At 36.6% G+C, this 19,511-nt stretch overlaps 1 protein-coding gene across 4 annotated transcripts in view; it reads right to left on the bottom strand.

Moving 5' to 3' along the window:
- RPS6KA5 (ribosomal protein S6 kinase A5) overlaps positions 1–19,511 on the bottom strand; it is a 68,932-nt gene that overhangs the window by 48,526 nt on the left and 895 nt on the right. For 3 of the 4 annotated variants that reach the window (XM_084208473.1, XM_084208475.1, XM_084208478.1), the window contains one exon: positions 9,139–9,210. In XM_084208473.1, coding sequence (XP_084064599.1) covers positions 9,139–9,210 — 72 coding nt within the window. Of the gene's footprint in view, positions 1–4,696; positions 4,718–9,138; positions 9,211–19,511 lie in introns of those variants that run through there. The other variant, XM_084208474.1, reaches the window with a different exon arrangement.

Genomic DNA, 19,511 nt, shown 5'->3' with positions numbered 1-19,511 from the left:
AGAGAAAGAGTTACAGAGCACCTTTGCTTCTTAGTCACTGCTAAGGCTGGCCCTCAGGAATCCCAGGCTCTGGGGGCTTTCCCTTGATATAAGATAGGGTTAGGCAAACCTGACACCCACAAATTCAGCAGCCCTGGAGGGATTCACCTATGAATGCTGAGGGATTTAGCAGATGCTAGTGCTAGACCACTCTCCATTGTCTTTGAAAAGTCATGGAGAACAGGAAAGGTTCCTGAGGACTGAAGAAAAGCCAATACCACACCAGTCTTCAAAAAAGGCAAGAAAAAAGATCCAGGAAACCATAGGCCAAGCAGCCTCACCTTCTTGCCTGGAAAGGTGACAGAACACCTATGTATGCATGTGGAGGAAAAGAAGGTTATCAGGAATAGCAAACATGGATGCACCGAGGGGAAATCATGCTTGAACAATCTGGCACCCTTCCATGAAGAATGAGATACAATGATGATTAGAGAACTGGAGTATTTCTTACGTGAAATAAGAAGAAGTCAATTTCTTCTCTTTAGCATGGAGATGACAGAGGGGAATCTCATCAATGTGTACAAATATCTTATGGACAGGTGTCAAGAGGATGGGGCCATACCATTTTCAACAGTGTTCAGCAACAGGGTAAGAGGCAACTCACACAAACTGAAAACATCAAGTTCTGTAAGAATATGAGGACAAACTTCTTTGAGGGTGACAGAACACTGGAATGGGCTACTGGGAAAGGGTGTGAAGTCTCCAACTCTGGAGCCATTCAAAATGCACTTGCACATAATTCTATGCAACATGTTCTGGGTTAGCCTGCTTTAGCAGAGAGGCTGGACTAGGTGGCCTCCAGTGGTCCCTTCCAACCCCAACCATCCTGTGATTCTGTAGTAGACACAACAGCACATTATGTGAAAGAATGAGTGTTACTTTTGTAGATGGCAATAGCCATTGCTCAAAGAATCAGGAGAAAGGAACTATGAAATGGTTAACTTGTTTAGATCAAGGTACTTAACAAGTTCTCTTTAAAAAAAAAAGATCTTTAAAACACTAAAAGGGTGCAAAGGGGGGAATCCTCTCAAAAACTGAGAGCTATTAGAAGACAAAAAGCTAAAAGCTTAAAAACAAATATTCAGCTTTTTCAGAGAAAGCAAGTCACCAAAGGAATTCATCCTGCCTGATTCAACCATATATGAATAAGTGAGGAAAAAAAAAACTTTCTTGTTTTAGTAAACTATCCAATGCAACAGATATTGAAGCCGATTGCTAAAAACTCTACCACAGTATCAAAATGCCAAGCAGATGAAAAAATAAAATGGCAGAGAAAATTTCAAATAGTAAACACCTAATCCATGTGAATATCATAATAGCACATAGTGTTAGAACTGAGAAGATAAAAACAGCTGAAATTACCAAAGACCACCCCAAACACAATGTTAGAAATGTCAAGGAAAGTACTGAAGAAATTATACAAGTGTACCCACACCTTCAACACAAACCCAGAAATCCCTTATGCAGGAAACTATAAAAGAACTCCTCTACACGTGAATGGTACTAAACATACTGCCATATTTTATTTAGCCTGAGAAAGTAGAATACTTAAGAAGATTCTAACAGAGAATTAAAGAAAAAAAATAAAAACTCTAAGAAGGTCGGTAAAGAAGAAATTTTCATTATTTTTAGAAACAAAATAACTAAGGACACAAATTAAATCTTTAGGTATCAGCATTAAAACGTATGGAAAGCATACAAACAAATACGCAGTTAAGCTGTGGAACTACTGTTACATGATACTGCAGCTGTCAAAAATGCAGATGAATTACAAAAGATTACATAAAACCCTGAGGGAGAGGAAAGCACAGCAAGTGTTGCCAAACTCTAAAGAGAATCTCTGGCTCAGGCAGACCCCAAAGTGTAGGCTGCTACCAGCTCACTAAGGAAACCATCATGGTAAGCCTCTCCTTAAGCCATCATGACACAGAAAAACTAATCAGCTCATTTTTTTGTCCAACCCTTGTAATTACCTTCACACTACCTTCTCAAAGAGAATGCTCAAATATCTCAAACCTGAAAATACACTGGACAAGTGTATACAGTCCTGAGGTGAGACACTCAAATTTAGGTGGCCTTTAAAAAAGCTATAGCATACAGAGCTCCCAATAAGCATTACGTGTAACTCCAGACTTCTTTCTGGATTTTTTTTTCCAGATGGGTAATACAGGGTTTTTAAGTACCAAATTACATGTGAGCTTTTTTCCTAGATCTGAGTTCTACTTCAGTGATACTGCTCATATACTGAACAACTCTTTTTAAGGAGTTCTTTACCTGACTCATGGCACCCTAAGGAATCATGCTTCCGTTCTTTACAGAACTCATTATCTGCAAAAAGAGCTTTCATAAAATAAGTTTTCATAACATATCTCTCAAGAATGGCAAATAGAGTCAGAATAGGTGACATCTTTCTATTCTGTGAGATATGCAGGACAGTCTTTCAAGATTTTGCATTTTGTGTTGCATTCTCCAGCTTCGCAGTTACGAGATCTGGAGCATACATAAGCCAGAATGGTCATCAGGTACTCATCCCCAGGGAACAGGAATTTCATCAGAAATGTTGGAGAACATCAAGTTAAATTGAAATAAACAAAGCCTTGTGATTGTAACACTCAGCTACCTGTATCTTTAATCACATTTTATAAAAACATAATAATGCATCTTAGGTGAGAGAATGCAGTACCTACTACAGCTTTTCATGTAGTATCAGAGAAAATTACCTGGTTAGTGTAAAAGCCGTAAGAATCTCTAAAAACCATACTTTTATTGCTATAAAAGACATTGCAACACAGAACTTTGCCATGGTACAAACTCTTTCTTCAGGAATCTGAAAAGGACTGACAGAATGATGACGATTCTCAGCATTTTTTATGAGAATAAATCTTAAGCAGCACTATTTTAATCAAATTACTCATAATATATCCAACACCAGAATCTCTAATAGCACAAGAAATCTACTTAAAAGACAACACTGCAAAAGCTATTTATTTGAGTGGCAGCAAGGAGAGAGCACATAAGCTAACTGCAATACTCTCACCTGAAAATTGTACTTCAGTAAAGCTTTTTTAATTTCTCAAAGAGCAACATTTTAATGTTAATTCTCATAAAAATCTCATGGACATCTCATCTACTGCCCAGGCAGAAGTATTCAGCCAGCAATATATGCCCCATAATGAAACATAGACAATCACCAAATATCCACCACCCAAATTCATTGAAAATACATTAAGTGATAGAAAAACTACATACACAGACACAAACTTTGTTAGACTGACCTGACAGCTTAAGAGAAACAAAATAAAAAATTAAAGAATGGTTATCAGCCTTTATGATGACTAAGAGATTTCACCAGCAATTTATACCAAATTTGCACTCAATTAGTGAGATAGAAAAATATAATTGGGTACTAAAACTTCCCTTTTACTACTGCCCTTTCCATGAATACAAATTCATAGTAATATATCATGAGTATATATAAGCATACATATAAGTACACTTAAACATAATTATATATATAAATATTTATATTCATATTAATACATATCATTCTAAGTAACAATTCAACAGGTCATCACAATAGTCTAAAATACACACTTGCTGAAAGACAATGAGTTAAAACTATGAAGTGTTCTTTGCTTCTTTCCTCTTTCAGTACAAATGCAAGCACCTTAACGCATTGCATCACACCAGCTGATTCTTACAGAGAAAAAGGAGCACAATTTTTATTGTTTATAGCACACTGGATGGTTTCTGTGGACTCCTAAATTCATTAAAACTTTACACTTGCATCCATAATTTTTAAATTCATCTTTTCAAGTGCAGATATCAACTACACCTCTTTATTAAAGCACTTTTTTTACTGTCAGTGTAAGAATAATCACGAGACTACAAAGGAAAAGGCTCAGAGGTACAAAATATTTAAGGATTTGAATAAATTTCATTGCATTTTTGCACAATATATGCCTAATGACATCTTTGCTCTGCAATTTGGATTTAGATTTAGTCTTAGCCTTAGCCTAAGGAATTTGGAGGCAGAACTCTTACTGTGCTAGTATCAGTCCATAAGAATTAAAAATTGGGATATGACAAAGTTAGAAAAGCATATAGTTCTAGCAGCTAAAAATAGGGGGGAAAGTCAAACAGAATCCTTAACAAACCTCAAATAGCAGCATTCTAAATATTTCCAATTTATTGTCTATGAACAAACTGTTAAAAACAAAGCATTCTCTGTCATCTTTCCTTAGATATCAGACAGGCAAGAATCATCAATGGAATTTTTTCAACATTATTATTTACTCCAAAAATAAATTCCCTCTCCCATTAAACAAGTGAGCGACGATTAATATGAAAGACAAAAAGTGACAGGAAAGGGTAGGTTGCGTCCTAAAATGTACTTTATGTCAGCATTTTGATTTTGTTTCTTTTTTACCTTTTTGTCTACCATAACTACATACTGTAATAAATTTACAGTAAATAGTTATGGTAGACAATACATGCCTAACTTTTTTTGTTAATTTTTAAAGGATGTCAGTTTTTAGAAGGCAGCTCTCAAATGCAAGACAATCTCCCACTGGATATGGATACCATTAGTTTTTAATTATTAAAAAAATTTAGGTAAGTAATTTTCTTAAAAAAATTTTTTTAAGGTAATGCATACCACTGAAGTTTGATGAAGTCAGAACAACCAAGAGCTGCCTCGGATCATCATCTTACTTTCTCCTTTCCTTCTTAAATGTAAGGCTGGTTTTGCTATTCTCTCTGGCATTAGCTCCAATAAGAATCTTTGCTATTGATCTCCAATTTAATGTAGAGATTCTTTCAGAATTCACTGGTGTATGAAAAGGAAAAATTTGTCCAGGTTCTTAGATTAAACACAGCCCCCTCTTCTCAGACTGTTCTTCATGCAGAAAACCAATTTTCCATTTCCAAGCCCTGTCTCCAATTAGCCATCCCACCTACCATTCAGTATACATTCTAGCTGTCCTCAGCAGAAACTGAAGTAAAATATTTAATTGCAGTTTGGAATTATTTTTAGACATTCACTAATTCTGTTTCACTTTCCTGAGCACAGTATCCCCATTTCTTTCTTTTTCCTCCTTTTATGAGAGAATATTTTATATTTTCTTCAATATGCTTTGAAAGCACTAACTCCATTTCACAGCCTTAACTTTATCAAAATAATTTCTGACCTCTTAGATGAAACTTCATTATATGTTCTTGTATAACAGGATTTTTGAGATGGTTATTCAAATATGACATTCATCTCACTAATTTTGTTCCCTTCATACAAATAAATCCTTCAGATCCTAAGGATCTTCCACATATAAGGTGAATAGCCTTCCCACATAAGCACTTAAATCCAGAAGAGCACATATAAAACATTCTCTCATACATGGTAATTAGATTCTTGTTTCTCATTATTATTAGTCTTCATTAGTGGACTGTAGTTCAAAAGGTAGAATGGATTATAAGTGCACGTGCTCAAGAACCAGTTGTATTGTTTCTTTTTAACCACAACTGAAAGAGTGAACAAAAGTGGCATTTATTAAAGTTCAGTATAAAAAAGGGAATAATCCATTGGTAGGAAAATGTATAAACCACAATGCATTTACAGTGTTTTTCTTATTTTAAAAACACATTTTCAAAGAATGAAGCAAATAAGCCAAGTGATTAAGAACACATTTTCAAAGAATAAAGCAAATAAAACAAGTGGGCGTGCATAAATCAACACAGCCACCTTCTCCTGTTGTTCCTTTCCTGGCTTTGGGAAGCAATTAGACTACTCTGCTGAAAAGTAGCAGCCTTCTATCGAATAGACTCTAGTTTTCTCTGTCACAGGGAGAAAAGCTTTAACTAGATAGGAGGGACAAGCTGGATGGAACATGGACAAGAAATCTGAAAATTCCACATTAGCAAGGTTATAACAGTAAGAGAAAGCGAAAAGGATTTATCCCATTTCAATATACTACTCAGTACACTGACTAAAACACAGGCCAGTCAGAAGTCAAGCCAGTAAGATTTTGTTCCCAAAGCAACAAGTACACTATTAATAGCTTTATTAACAGTGTCTTGTCTTTCATTTTACTGATGTAAAGTGCTACTAATTTCTTCAATGAATAAGGTTATTCTATTACTACCCCCTTTATGCAACATAAAAGGATCCGACTCAGACTTTTGTTTTCTTGTCTTCCCACTGAGACTCAGGTCAAAAGAAGAAAGCATTAGTATGATACAATTTTATACCAAAAAGCAAAATATAACAAGCATGCTTCCAACTGAGTGTATACATTAGAAGAAAGCAGACAAAAGAATGTAAAAAAGCAATTCAAATAAAGAAAATAGTAAGTATTAAATTATGCTAAGCCATAGCATGAAAAAAGTTATGACAAAAAATGGCTTCCACAGGAGAAAAATCAGCACACACAGATACTATTTCTAATAATCTTAAATGTTTGTATTTTTAAAACATAAAGCTTAAAAATGAAGATTTAAATAAACCTGCACAGCTGTTACCTGAAAAGAATCACCACTGCGTCTGTAAGAAACTATCACAATTACATATCCTTAAGCAAGGATAATTTGACATGTTTTAAGTATCTTCTGTGGTTATTCCAGTTGCTTCATGACAGAATATTGTATTTAAAATATTGTAATTAATTCCAACAGCATCTACAGTCATCACTTAATGTAACTGTGAGGTTTCAACACATTTTCCCTTGCATTCGATCGATTAAGTATTGGTTTGAAAACACTGCATGCTGCGTAACTCCACAGAGAAACATTTTAAAACAGCATCACACTTCTATTGAGCATTAGGAATGCGACTAAAAGCTCACACCAGGAAAAAGCTTTCACTGCCAGAGTAAAGGTGGCTTGTCTCTATTTGCTTATAGCAATGACCAGAATGTTTCTCAAGTTAGGAAATTAAACTTCATCAGCAAGAAGACCTTAGGAAGGTTGCAGAATCTCTACTGCTGCAGGCTTTTAAGAATGAGTCACCACCAGGAGTGATGCAGGTATAACTGACTGTGTCTTGGGCCAAGCAATTAAGGGACCTCTTTGAGGTCTGACCTCCTCAGAATGCTGTTTTCAGCAATTCCATGTGGCAGCAAACATTGCCAGCTGACAGATGGTCACTTACCCAAAGCAAAGAGAACTTGCACCATTCTGATCAGGTCACTGGCATTTAACGCCATCCAGTAATTAGCAAGCAGCAAACTCTGACACACCTAGTGCATGAGTCTTAGCTATCATAGGCTTGAGACTGAACAAAGCTTTTTGACTGCCCTGATGGTCTAGATTTCTGAAGCAAAAACCTCAGGCTATGAGCAAAACTGCATATCAAAAAAGTGAAAAAAACCCCAAAAAACCAAATACCACAACAAATGCCACCTACTCTTCCTACAAATGCCATTCCAGGATACTCAAGGAATCCTTGGATTCCTAAAGCTTGAGGAATCTTTTAGATTAGACAAAGATTAGATCATCTTCGACAAAAGACATTACTGGAGCAACAAGACTACTAGAGCAGGATGAAGTCAGACAGTCATGCTTACTTGACGTCTTTCTTTTACTTCGCACACACACACACAGAATCAACCCCACTGTCAACCCACTGAAGAAGCCTTTTCTGAAAGGGGTCCCTCAAAAATTAACCTGGGTGAATAGACTTCTATTCACTCATGTTAACCTGAGTGAATAGAATAGCTTTGCATTGCAAGCCTAACAATTACCTGCTATGGTTAAGAGTATTCTGGGCCAAGAAAAATTTGTCCAATCTGTTCATGAAGAAAAGAAGGCATGGGAGGTAGCAATGAATGACTGACAACAGTTTAACAGTAAGACAGGCTATTTCAGAGGTACTGCCTAAAGACAAGAGAAGGTCAGGCTAGTCTGAACTTGAAGACTGACCCTTATGAAATCACCAACTTACTTTGTACCCCAAATGCAATAGTTGTAACACTAGCTTGATCTCAGACCAATGGCAAAGGTAACAGACAAAATCAAAAAAATTTACAAATCCAGCCAATGTTTCTATCATCAGGAGAGAAAGACATCCTCACATAAATGCATAATTGTTTATAATTTCATTTTTGTCAACCACACTCAGATCCACACTGACCATTTCAGAAAATCATGATGACTTCTACCTAGAAATATGCAACATTTATCTATGAATATTAAAGCTTCCTTGTATTTACCTCTATTTAAATTTAATAGCAAGGCTTCAATTTTTTAGCATGTTAAACTTTAAAAACTTTACTTAAGAAACAGAAAAATATCCTCTCAGGTGATTTAACAGCTGAATTAATTTCTAAAAGAATCTATATTAATTACAGCCTCACTGCTAGCTATTAATGGCAGATAACACCCAAAAATTTAATATCATTTAACTAGCATAAAACTCCTGCATACCTTGATGACAGTCCACATTCATGATTATCCCAACCTACTCAACAATGCATCTAACTTAATACTGACCAAAAAATAAAAAAGCATAAACACCCTAAAAATAAAAGCCATTAGTCTTGTCTGTATATGGGGCTGTGTATCCCTTTAGCAAAGAAGAAACAGTTATTTTGTTCATTACAGTCAGTAATCCTACAACATGTTAAAAATCTCCAACATTGTGCTGAAAGCCACAGTACAACAATGAACATTATCCATCTTAAAAAATACTAGGATCTGACTAAGACAGAGTTATGGAGCCAACAGGAACCCTAAAACAGATTAATTTAAAAATGGAACATCTTATTTAATAATGTATCAAAATTACTGGGTTTTTTCCCCCAAACACACTCTGAAAACTCAACATAATTATCAAGACCATGTCTTAACGCAGATTAAGTTTTTCACAAACTACATTAAATTGTCCCAAATTTTCAACCATATGTTTTCCTTTTTCCAAAAAAATGCATCTTCAAAAGTGCTGTGTTACATGTGACCTCCAATTTTGCATATCTGCTAAAGAAAAAAATTGAATAAAATATGCTATGCAATACAGAATGCTATCTTCCTAAAGAATGTTCCAGCTAGAAAACAAAATCATACATAAGGGTAAATGCTTCCAACATTTTACTTAAAAATAGTGCATCTTACCCCCTGTTCCAAGAACTTTCAGAAGCTCGAAGTTTTCAATGCCAACTTTCTCTGCATGGCCTGTCAAATTTGCTGAAGGGGAAAAAAAAAAAATCACATCAGATATGTAGTACACCAAAACATCACTGACATCTTACTACAGCCCCAGTAAAACCAAGTTAGCAGTTGAATTAAATAAGCAGTGCTGAGAAGACATCCCAATTTCATACTGTATTCAAACTTGAAAAGCAAGGGAAAGCAATTTTCATGCTGCCATCAGTGTACTCAAAGGTGAAAAATCACAGAACAGTAATTGAAGGCCATCTAGTCTGTATATACCATCTCCCAGTGTATCACTGGCCACCTCTGAAAAGAGTCCAGTTCTACCTTGTCTGTGATCTCCAATCACATAGTTACAGACAGCAATCAGGCCATCTCTCAGCCCTAGCACCCCGAATACTCTATTTTTTTGGATGATATAGTGTGTGGGATGACAAACAGAGCTCCAACAGCTGCTCATGCATTGAACACAGGATTGTTAAAGACTCTCCATTAGTATCAAGTAGAAATTACCTTAAGTCTACATAACTCATAAGTACGGAAAAAGCTAAGCTGCTACAAAGTTGTGTCATTTGTTGCACAGTCTGGAAGCAGGAGGTTCTATGTTTATACAAATCTGTAACACTTTGGGTATTTATTTTGTCTAACATACCGTTTTCAAAGCAGGGTTGTAAAGACCTCTGTTTGAAAAAAGGGATTGTGCAGGGTTGGTTTATTGTTTATCACCCTTTTTTTTCCCATTTCCTAAGCTCCTATAAGAAAGCCTTAAGCAGTTGCCATTTTTCCATCTTTGATTCCTGTCATACTATTATGCATCCATTTGCATCAACATGACTACAAACCATTCAGCAAAAGCCCTCACTGAAATGATCCAGGCTGAAAAGCAGCAAGACAAAAAAGTAACTAAGCTTGATAATTCATGTACAAGTTCAGTTCCCTGATCCACTTTACTGAGCAGCTTCATAAGCACAACTAAGGATGCAGGCAGCATCAAGTAGCAAGTGAGTCAATACGCACCACAGGAGCTGAACTGAAGCTTGCTGTACTGCTCCTGATTGCACACAGAACAAATACTCCTGCTAGAGCTACATCACAGTAGTAAGAAGACAGCAGTAAGGAAGCCATTCTCATGTGCCAATAAAGGAGTTATAGCAAGTAAGGCAAACCTAGACTGAGTTAGTGTCTATACAATTAGGGTATGTTCTGTCACAGAAGGTAAATTGTCTCCAAGCAATTTAATATTACATATTACTCTTCTTAAGAAGTACTGAAAATGGTACTCAACATACACAGTTTTAAAACATTGTCTTTCCTGCCAGGGACATCAGAAGTCACAGGCTATTCTAAAGAGACCAGGGCTAGACTATCCATTTTTTAATGAATGCGTGGACATCACTGAAGAGATTCAGGACACAGAACTTCTCTGGATACCAGTTAAGTAAGTGCTGAATTCGGGGTGGGAAGAAAGTTTTCACTTCAAAATCCACCAATTTGGATCTTCCACAAAGGACTACTCCAGAAAGGTTTTACTACCTCACATCCTTTAAGATCATCAGCAGAAGACTTTTCAATTAAACACCCTTCTAGAAAGTGTAAGAGTTACTTAATCCTATCATATTCTTTGAACTGAATAGGAAGAGTAGAACCCAGAGAAATGCTGCTTCTCCAGTAACGTGCTGAAGATTTGCAGTGCTGGCTGTGATCCTAAAATGACATTAAGTCTTGAAACTCAATCTATTAATCTAAACTGTACCATAAACTCACATTCAATAACATTAGTAAAACCTTTTCCACTTTCATGAGGCTACACAATAAAAAGCTGAGTGCTATCTAGTTTGAATTATGTACTTGTTTCAATGTGAATTGTAATTTTGCATTTTTCCCTTAATTCCATTTTTACTTCCACTCAGGATGTTTAATGGCCTTATCCTAAAAACATAATAAATCTTGAAGGTTACTGTAATATTTTCATAGTAAAAGGAGAAAATTACACCACAAATAAGCATATGATAACTGTAAAATAAGACCCACCTCATTCCTTTTACATCATACTGAGGAAAAAAGCCATCACACAAGACACCTAATGGATGCTGCATAATACAACCAGACAAACTCTCTCACAATTACTCCCTACAAAGCAAGAAGTAAAATTATCCTTCATTAAAAAATAGGAATAACAAATCTTCAAAGCTATAAGAAAAGATGAACAAGAAAGTGCTCCTCCCAATGTTGCCACATGGCAATGGTTTTGCTTCAAGAGGCTCAGTTGCAGTGCTCAGTCCATCTCTGAAGTCATACTGCAAAAAAAAGCAAGCTGAAGAGCCTCTTTCTGCCATTTTCTAACAACCCCCCTAGAGCAGTCCCTTGCCTTCATCTGCTGAAAGCAGGTGCAGCACTTTGACACTCTAGCAGAGATGAAGTGCAGTTCCTCCAGGATGTCATTCCAACATTTCCTTCAACCTGCTTTTGGAAGCATAAATCTCAAAAGATCAATTATTCTATTCACCAATCGCTCCCAGGAAGCTGAATGGCCATTCCTTGAGGACCTTTAACCAGGGATGCCCTCTGCAGTTACAAAACTGTTTCAAAACTGAGTATTTTAAAGGACTGCAATTAGACCACTACTACCACTACAGCTGACAGAATAGTGAAAGGCTTCTCACACCTCACTGACATCACTGTGCTGGAAATGGTATCAGAACCCAACCCAACAACTGCCTATGCAAAATGCACAGCCTCTCTGTAAAGACTGCAATGGGATGTACATTGGTGAACAGAAAGTAGTTTCAGAAACAGAAAATTTACTCCATGCGCTTTCTCCTTCAAGTGTCTGGACACATCATCTGAAGAAGTGCGCCAAGGAATGGAACAAAGTTTGGATGGGAAGAGAAGCACTGCCCAAGTCAACAAAAGTTTCTCCACAAATTATATGAAGCTACATATGACACTAAAAAGGGATGGCTGTACATAGTGGGAAGGAAAAAAGCTAACAAATCCCCTTGAAGATTAGCTTCATACTGGCATACTGGCACAATTAGAAGAATCCTGCATTTACTAATATACTACTGTAGTCCACACCAGTCAGCATTGAACCAACATGGTTAAAGAGAGTATGCAGCTGAGGGCAACAGCAAGAGATAACACATCAACTCAGAAATAAATAGCAAATGGAAAGGCCAGGACATCATAGTATGCATAAAAATAAAGAGGAAACAGAAATATGAGCCACCATCATCACTTCTGAATGCAGGAAGAAAGGAAATTGCTAGAAATACTACCATTGCAAAGACAAGCCTCCCTCTCCATGCAGGGACACCAATGCACAAAAACCAGCGCTGTCATTTTCAGTCCCCTGGGAACAGGGCAGCCTGTCTATCCAGACTACCTGTTCTCCTTGATGGAGGATCTCCAGATGATGTAAGAGACATGACTGTCATCTGCACTGCACTGAACTTTGAGAAGGCCAAGACTGAACTAAGAACTGTGCAAGCTGGTACTGTGCAATGATTCTATAAGCTTTTAATTACACTTCTAAGATCTTGAGAAATAACATTTCAACAGTGTTTGTTTTTAGGTTAAAAAGTGCTCTGTCCTCTGCTTCTGGACCCTACTGCATACAGCTCTTGAAGCAGACAAACAAGTAGATCTTCCTCTACTGAACTAGACTGAGCTCTGCCTGAAAGTTGAAACTTGTCTCTGGAACACAAGACCAGTTCTTCAGTTTCATTGAGCAGAACAATGAACCTCAGGCAATTTTAAGAACAGAGAAAACAAGAAGGAAAATTAAACAGAAGACATTCTGCAATACTCCAAATATTAGGTTGCAATGTCTAGTATCAGTATCAACTTGATCTTAAACTGTTACTTCAGAGAATGGCCCATCAGACCTACTGAAGTCACAGCATCAAAGAACACATGTTGTTTTATAACTTTTATGTTTATGCCTTACTCAGAGTGGAGAGAGGGTGCACACTCCTTTTGGGGGAAAAAAACCCCCGACACCATGCAACAGAAACTATGCAACTATTATTTATTAGACACTGAAGATAATGCATATGCTATACTGTTTATCTGCTATATAGAGTTATATTTTGTTACTGTTTACAGCAACTAGAACTATTTCTGAAGGAAGTAAAAGTATCCTAAAGTCCTTGTAATCTGAAAGACCATTGCCACCAAGTTAAGTGTCACGTCATTGAACAAGAGCACAATTTAATCAGCACAGGGTACTGTCTTACAAGCTTAAAGTGGAATTTAAAAACCACAACATCTTAAGAATATTTTTCTTAGGCAAAAGAAAGAATGTAGAGCAAAAAAAAAAAAAAACACGCACAGAGTTCTGAACTCAGTGAAAGAAAAGAATACGCAGTTCATGTTGCTCTGAACTCCAGCGTATCAGTTGCGGTAACTGGGCTGGTAACGGCTGATTCTCTAGAATGTTAGATGCTTAAGGGTAAGATCACCTGAGCTGAGAAAAAAAAATTAAAAACTTGAAAAAAAATTTGGAAAAAATTCAAGCTCTCACAAAGCTGCTGATCCCATTCTAGAAGGCTTGGAAGCCAAACTTTACACAGCCAAAGATGACAAAGACCTCTGAAGTACTAGCTAATATAGTATGTATACAGGTAGGTACATGTATATACAACAGCATACATGTATACTGCACGGAACACAGTCGGTGGAAATTCAGAAACATAAAATGCTGTGGAAAACACAGTAAGAAACTGTCATTACCATCATGAAAATAGATGATAGAAGACTATCCCACCAAAGATATTACTCATATATAGAAAGCTAAAATAAATATAACAGTCTAGACATCTGAGATTAACGACACAAACTTGAACTGGAAATTGCTCCATGTTAAGATCCATTTGCATTCAGCAGCCGCCCTTTTTCTCCAACAGAGGTGACTTCATGAGGTTTATCATTACTGTCAGCTGAATCACTATGAGGTCACCAAGATTGAACCCTGAGGCACCTCTATGGTCAGCTAGAAACTTAATGTGTAGCAACACTCTACGTCACATAATTGCAAAAAAAAAAAAAAAAACCAACCAAACAAAATGTAATTAGACAAGATGCTAATGAATAAAATTGCTACAGATAATCTAATGCTGAAGAGAGTTGAAACAATCAGATATCTAAAGATTGCACATATCTTCTCAAACCAAAAATTATATCTAAATACAAGACATGACTCAACTTCAGGTTTCTCTGTCATTAGTAATGAATTAAATAATTTATAAAAAATCAGTCACAGGTACCCTGGACACAGCATCAAAAGTAACAGAGTACAAATTAATTTATCAACAAAAAAACAAAAAAAGAGCAACTGATAACTTACATGTTGATGGAAGGTATTTACATATTTGGTTATGCAGACATTAACTTAATGAAAGTTTTCTTAAGAAAACTTAAGAATTATCCTCTCCCAGATAAAGCTTTTAGAACCATCTATCCAAGATGGCATAAAATATTTACAGGTGTCCAGGAAAGTGAGAAGAGGAAATAGTCACAATAGACCCCAAAACAAAACACAAACCCAAATAAACTGACTGCATGTAACGTGAGTCTTTCACAAACCAGTCTGCCTACCTACAGACTGAGTCAGAAGCAAAGAAATCTCAGTAGAATTTGCACCTTATTGCTGGAATTCTGTAGGGGTGAGGAGACAGCATGTTTACCATAAGATACCAAATTATGCAGTGATGGGGATACAACAGAAATATTTACGTGAAAAATATATTGGGAAAACACCCTCAGATACCCAGGCCGTGTCATATGGTTAAGCAATTTCAGCAAGTGTTCTTTGAACTGCCTTCTGAATAAAATTTTATGATGTATTAATATGGCATGTAAGACTCCTATTTCTTTTGTGGAATCAAGCACGAGCTTTTCAACCATCACATTTAGAATACATTGGATCAGAGCTAATAAACAGGCTGACAATGAAGACTGCATCTATTAGTCCTCATTTATATTACACATTTCACAGAACATCACTGAAACAATGACAGCAAAATGATCAGTTGTACCAGACCCTTGTACAGATCATTTTAGCCAGGTTTGTTGGATTCTAAAGCTTGGAGGGAGAAAAGCAAGCAAACAAAAAAATGCCAGTCAATAAACAAACAAAAAGCCACAAACACAACCCAGGAAAGATCCATAGCTGTCCTTCTTCATAATCAAGGCTACCAGAAGATAAAAAACAATAAATTCTTGGACTACAAAGAATTTTTAGAAAATATTGTGTAAAGAGTAAAATCCAGAGATTTAAGTGGTATTAAAGATGATTAATAAACTTAAAATATTCTGCAGTTCCCACAATCCAATAAAACATATATTTTAGTGCTCAAAAGAGAAAAGTAGAAGCAAAAGCAATTCAACCTTTGAAATAGCCAACTATTAGTGCCTCCTGATCCCTAAACAATATACAAAATTATTAATATTATTTTATTATATATATTGTTTAGCATGTAATAAAATATATCTGTATATTGTAAGTAAGTAAAAAGAAAAATCTGTCTTACAGAAAATTTGATTTTAAAAGTATCTTTTAAGTCTCATAAAGTTTTCTTTTAAAAAAATAAAAAATAAAGTACTCTACAGGTGCCAGATGTACCTCCACAGTGAAGGCTGAATTCACTATTCAGTGCATGATCCATCATGTGTTTTAGTCATAGGAATTTTCACAATTCCCTAGAATGTAACATGAACCTTCTAGTTTACAAATAAATCAATTCTAATTTCTATGATCCCATTCTAGAAGGTGTAACCATGAATTTGCAATATTAAACTCTATAGATAATCCACATATTTATTTTCTGAAGCCTTTTATAGTTTCATACTGAATTGTAAGTTTGACTCAAGGGGAAGTTCAAAATTCTTGTGCCTTTGCAGTTCTGCAGGCTGTTGCTACATTAACTTCTGGGCTATATATGCCTTTTCTCATGCACGTCTGCCAAACTGAAAACTAAAGCAAGTTCTTTAGCCCAAAGATTGTGGTAACATTAAAACAAATCCAGTCCCCTCTTCAAAATAGACTTGCTAAAAGGAAAAGAACAACACTTCACTTTTGTAAAGCAAAACAAACAATGCATTTAGACCCCATTGCCCATACATCCACAGAATGTCTCAAGGTCCCTTCAAGATCCCAGTTTTGGTAATCTCTGCCTCTCCCTGGGCAAAGCAGGGAGTTCACAAGCATGCCACAAGATGGGCAACCTCCTATGAGTCACTCACGCACTCTTAAGGTATAGGATCCTTTGATCCCTTTTTCCAGAAAAAAGAGGAGGTGGGGAGGAAATCTCACTCTTAACTGTTCTGTTTCCTTCTTATCTTCTGACATTACAAGCCTTTTTTTCTCTTTCCATATCCTTCTCTATCATGTAAAATGTTTCCTCTCATAGGCTTTATGTTTGCCATTGTTCAGTTCTGAAGCATTACCAAGCAACAGAAGCGTTAAGATGCAGCAACGTTCTTTTTTCAGTGTAAACAATATGTATTTTCTAAGGTCTGAAAAAAGATTAAAAGTTGCATTAACTCTGAAAGTTAGCCTTCAAAAAATAAAACCTTTCCCTTTACAAGATTCCAGAAATAAATGCTAAAGAAAACGTCATTTTCTCATTATTTTCACTAGGGAGCTTCAGTGAGAATCAGAGACAGTCACCACTTCCTACTGTTTCAACTTTGGCATATTTTTGCTTCTACTTCCTGAAAAGAGATTCCACTTTCCCCAAAGACTAATTTTCCTTCCAAAAGTGAGACAAGAAAGACAGTAACTATTCTGAAGTGGCTGAATTGTGAGCCTTCTATTCAGAAGAAAAATCGTTTGGTGTTAGGAGAAGAAAAAAAAAACACAATTAGAAGAAAATAATTATTAAATGACTTGTGTCCTAAAAGTCACTGCTCTGTCTTACCTGCAAAACATCATATATATACACACAGAGCAGTGCCCAGTATTTGTAACAGAGCACAACACATGCTATCACACAGAGGCACTCAAGTGTTCCCTCCCTATCACAGACCCAATCTACATGCCTATCAAGTGATGTTTTTCCAGCAATTACTTTTTGGTCATACAACAGAGGAATTTCAGGGCTCTAAGTCTATGAGATAAAAAGCTAAAATTAAACCTGACCCTACATATCAAAGCCAGCATTGTAATTTCAAAGTTTAAAAGAAGTCAAGCCGTGGTATGATAGCGTTAACAATCAGCTGGTCTATGCAGAAACAGCACCGCATATGCTCTAACTTAATGCATTTTCATATGCCTCCATACTTGCTTGGAGCTAACAACAATCATCTTTTTCATTCTTTAAGATCCTCATTTCATCTTAAATTCAAATTCTAAAGTATGTTCACTTACTCACTTGACCATAATAAATGCCTGTCCCTAACTCATTTAATACTTTTAAAGCAATCCCAAGACCAAGTAATTGCAAATGCAAAGTGTAACTGTGGGTTTACCTGCATTCAGTTGATTTGAATTAGTCAGCTTGTTACCATGAGGTTCAAGTAACAGCTTCCAAAATATGAAAAGATACTCCCTTCTCAAAGAAGCCACTATTTCTACTACAGTAGTAAATTCTTTCAAAGCACTCTGGAGACTAACCTCTTTTTCATCTGCCAACTGACAGCTACCTTCAATCTGTAATTCTAAATTATTAAATTAGTCACAGAGCTAGCAGCATCAAAGAAAGAACACAAGGATGAAGGAAACACTGGAATCTAAACAAATTGCACAATAAAGGATATTCATTAGACAGAACATATTTAGGAACGACAAAGATCCACTTGCTCCAAATTCTAGTTCTTGCCTGTCCTCTCTTTCCCAAAATGAAGCAAAATTAAATAGACATGCTGCATACGCTTTAAAGATGTGGTGGGTTCACCCTAGTCAGCAGCTAAGCATCCACACAACCAGACTCAGTACAAAAAAGCCTTTGAACATTTAAAGTATCCTATACCTTTATATATTTCTGTATCAACAGAAGATGACTGCAACTTTTCTCCTCAAATTATTGTATTTCTGTGCATTGTATAGAGAAGTCCTGAAACAGTATCTCCATGCCTCTTGCATAGCAATGACACTATTGACACCTTCAGGAGTAGGAGTCTCCCAGGAGTACATGACAGAGCAGCTCCCTCCTCCACCCTAGTGCTCCAGAAATAGACAAGTCATTGCTAGAAAGCATTTTTCAGAAAGCAGAGTTTTCTAAACACTGAATATGGAGAAGAGAACAAGGAGGGGAGAAGCAACTTATTCGTACTAAACTGAATTTCAGAAGCTTAAAAGGCAAACAAGATTGAGAATTTTTAAAATAAAAGTGAGAATTGGTACTTCATACAGCTATATATATGATCAGGATTAAAATCAAAGTTGCTTATTATGCTACATTGTTTATTCCTCAAACTATCTTTAAATAATGACCCCTCAGGGATATGTGTTCTCAACCTTTATAAAAGAAATATAGAAAAAAAGAGACATGGTTATGTAAATATATTGAATAAATGTGTCCCATTTCCTTCGCCCTTACCTTTTCCTCTTCCATACTTAAATGTAGCAACACCTATTAAGACAACTATATTCTGCAGCAGCTACTTTGCTTCTTGAAAGAAGGAAACTACAGTCCTTCGATTTCTGTAGCTATCAAGAGACCGCCTTTTTTTTCTTCCTTCCCCCCTCCTCCTCCTCCCGCCAAGCAGCAGGGTTAGCCGTGTTCCTCTGGGGCAGCTCCCCCGACCCCAGGACCGAGGGACAGCGGGACAAGAGGCAGAACGCCACCGAGGAGACCCAGCACCACCACCTGCCTTTCACACCGGCCCACTCGAGAATGTCAACTACATTAACCCGGCGAGCAGCCCTCCCAAACTTTTGCAGTGAACGGCATCATATGCTTACTCTCACTTCATCATGGAGAAAGAGATGATGACAGAAAAGAAATGAAGGACACGGGTTAACAGCACCTTCATTGTTAATCAATACAGAGAATATACATTCTGAGTATGTTTTACACGCTCTTCTAAATTGACGTTAAAATTTAGATTTACTGCAGTGTTCAAGTTGCCTGGAAACTTCTGAGAAGCAGAGAATCCCTACTAAAAAGAAATAAAGCTCTTCCCCAACACAAAAACCTACAACGGAGGACTTCTGTTGTATCTTTAAAGGTCATACATATTTCACATGTTGAGTTACCTCTTCAGAGGGTCGTCAAGTAACTACCGAGCTACAAGATTCGTAGACCGAAAACCCAGATAACTCTGTGGTTACGTGTTGGCACATTCCCCTCCCTACAATTCCGGCATTTCACCGAGGTCAGAGAAAAGCT

The sequence above is a fragment of the Fringilla coelebs genome, assembly GCF_963513975.1.
Source record: "Fringilla coelebs genome assembly, chromosome: 6".
Classification (NCBI taxonomy): domain Eukaryota; kingdom Metazoa; phylum Chordata; class Aves; order Passeriformes; family Fringillidae; genus Fringilla; species Fringilla coelebs.
Note: the sequence above shows the minus strand (reverse complement) of the source record. Positions and strands in the feature narration are given on the sequence as shown.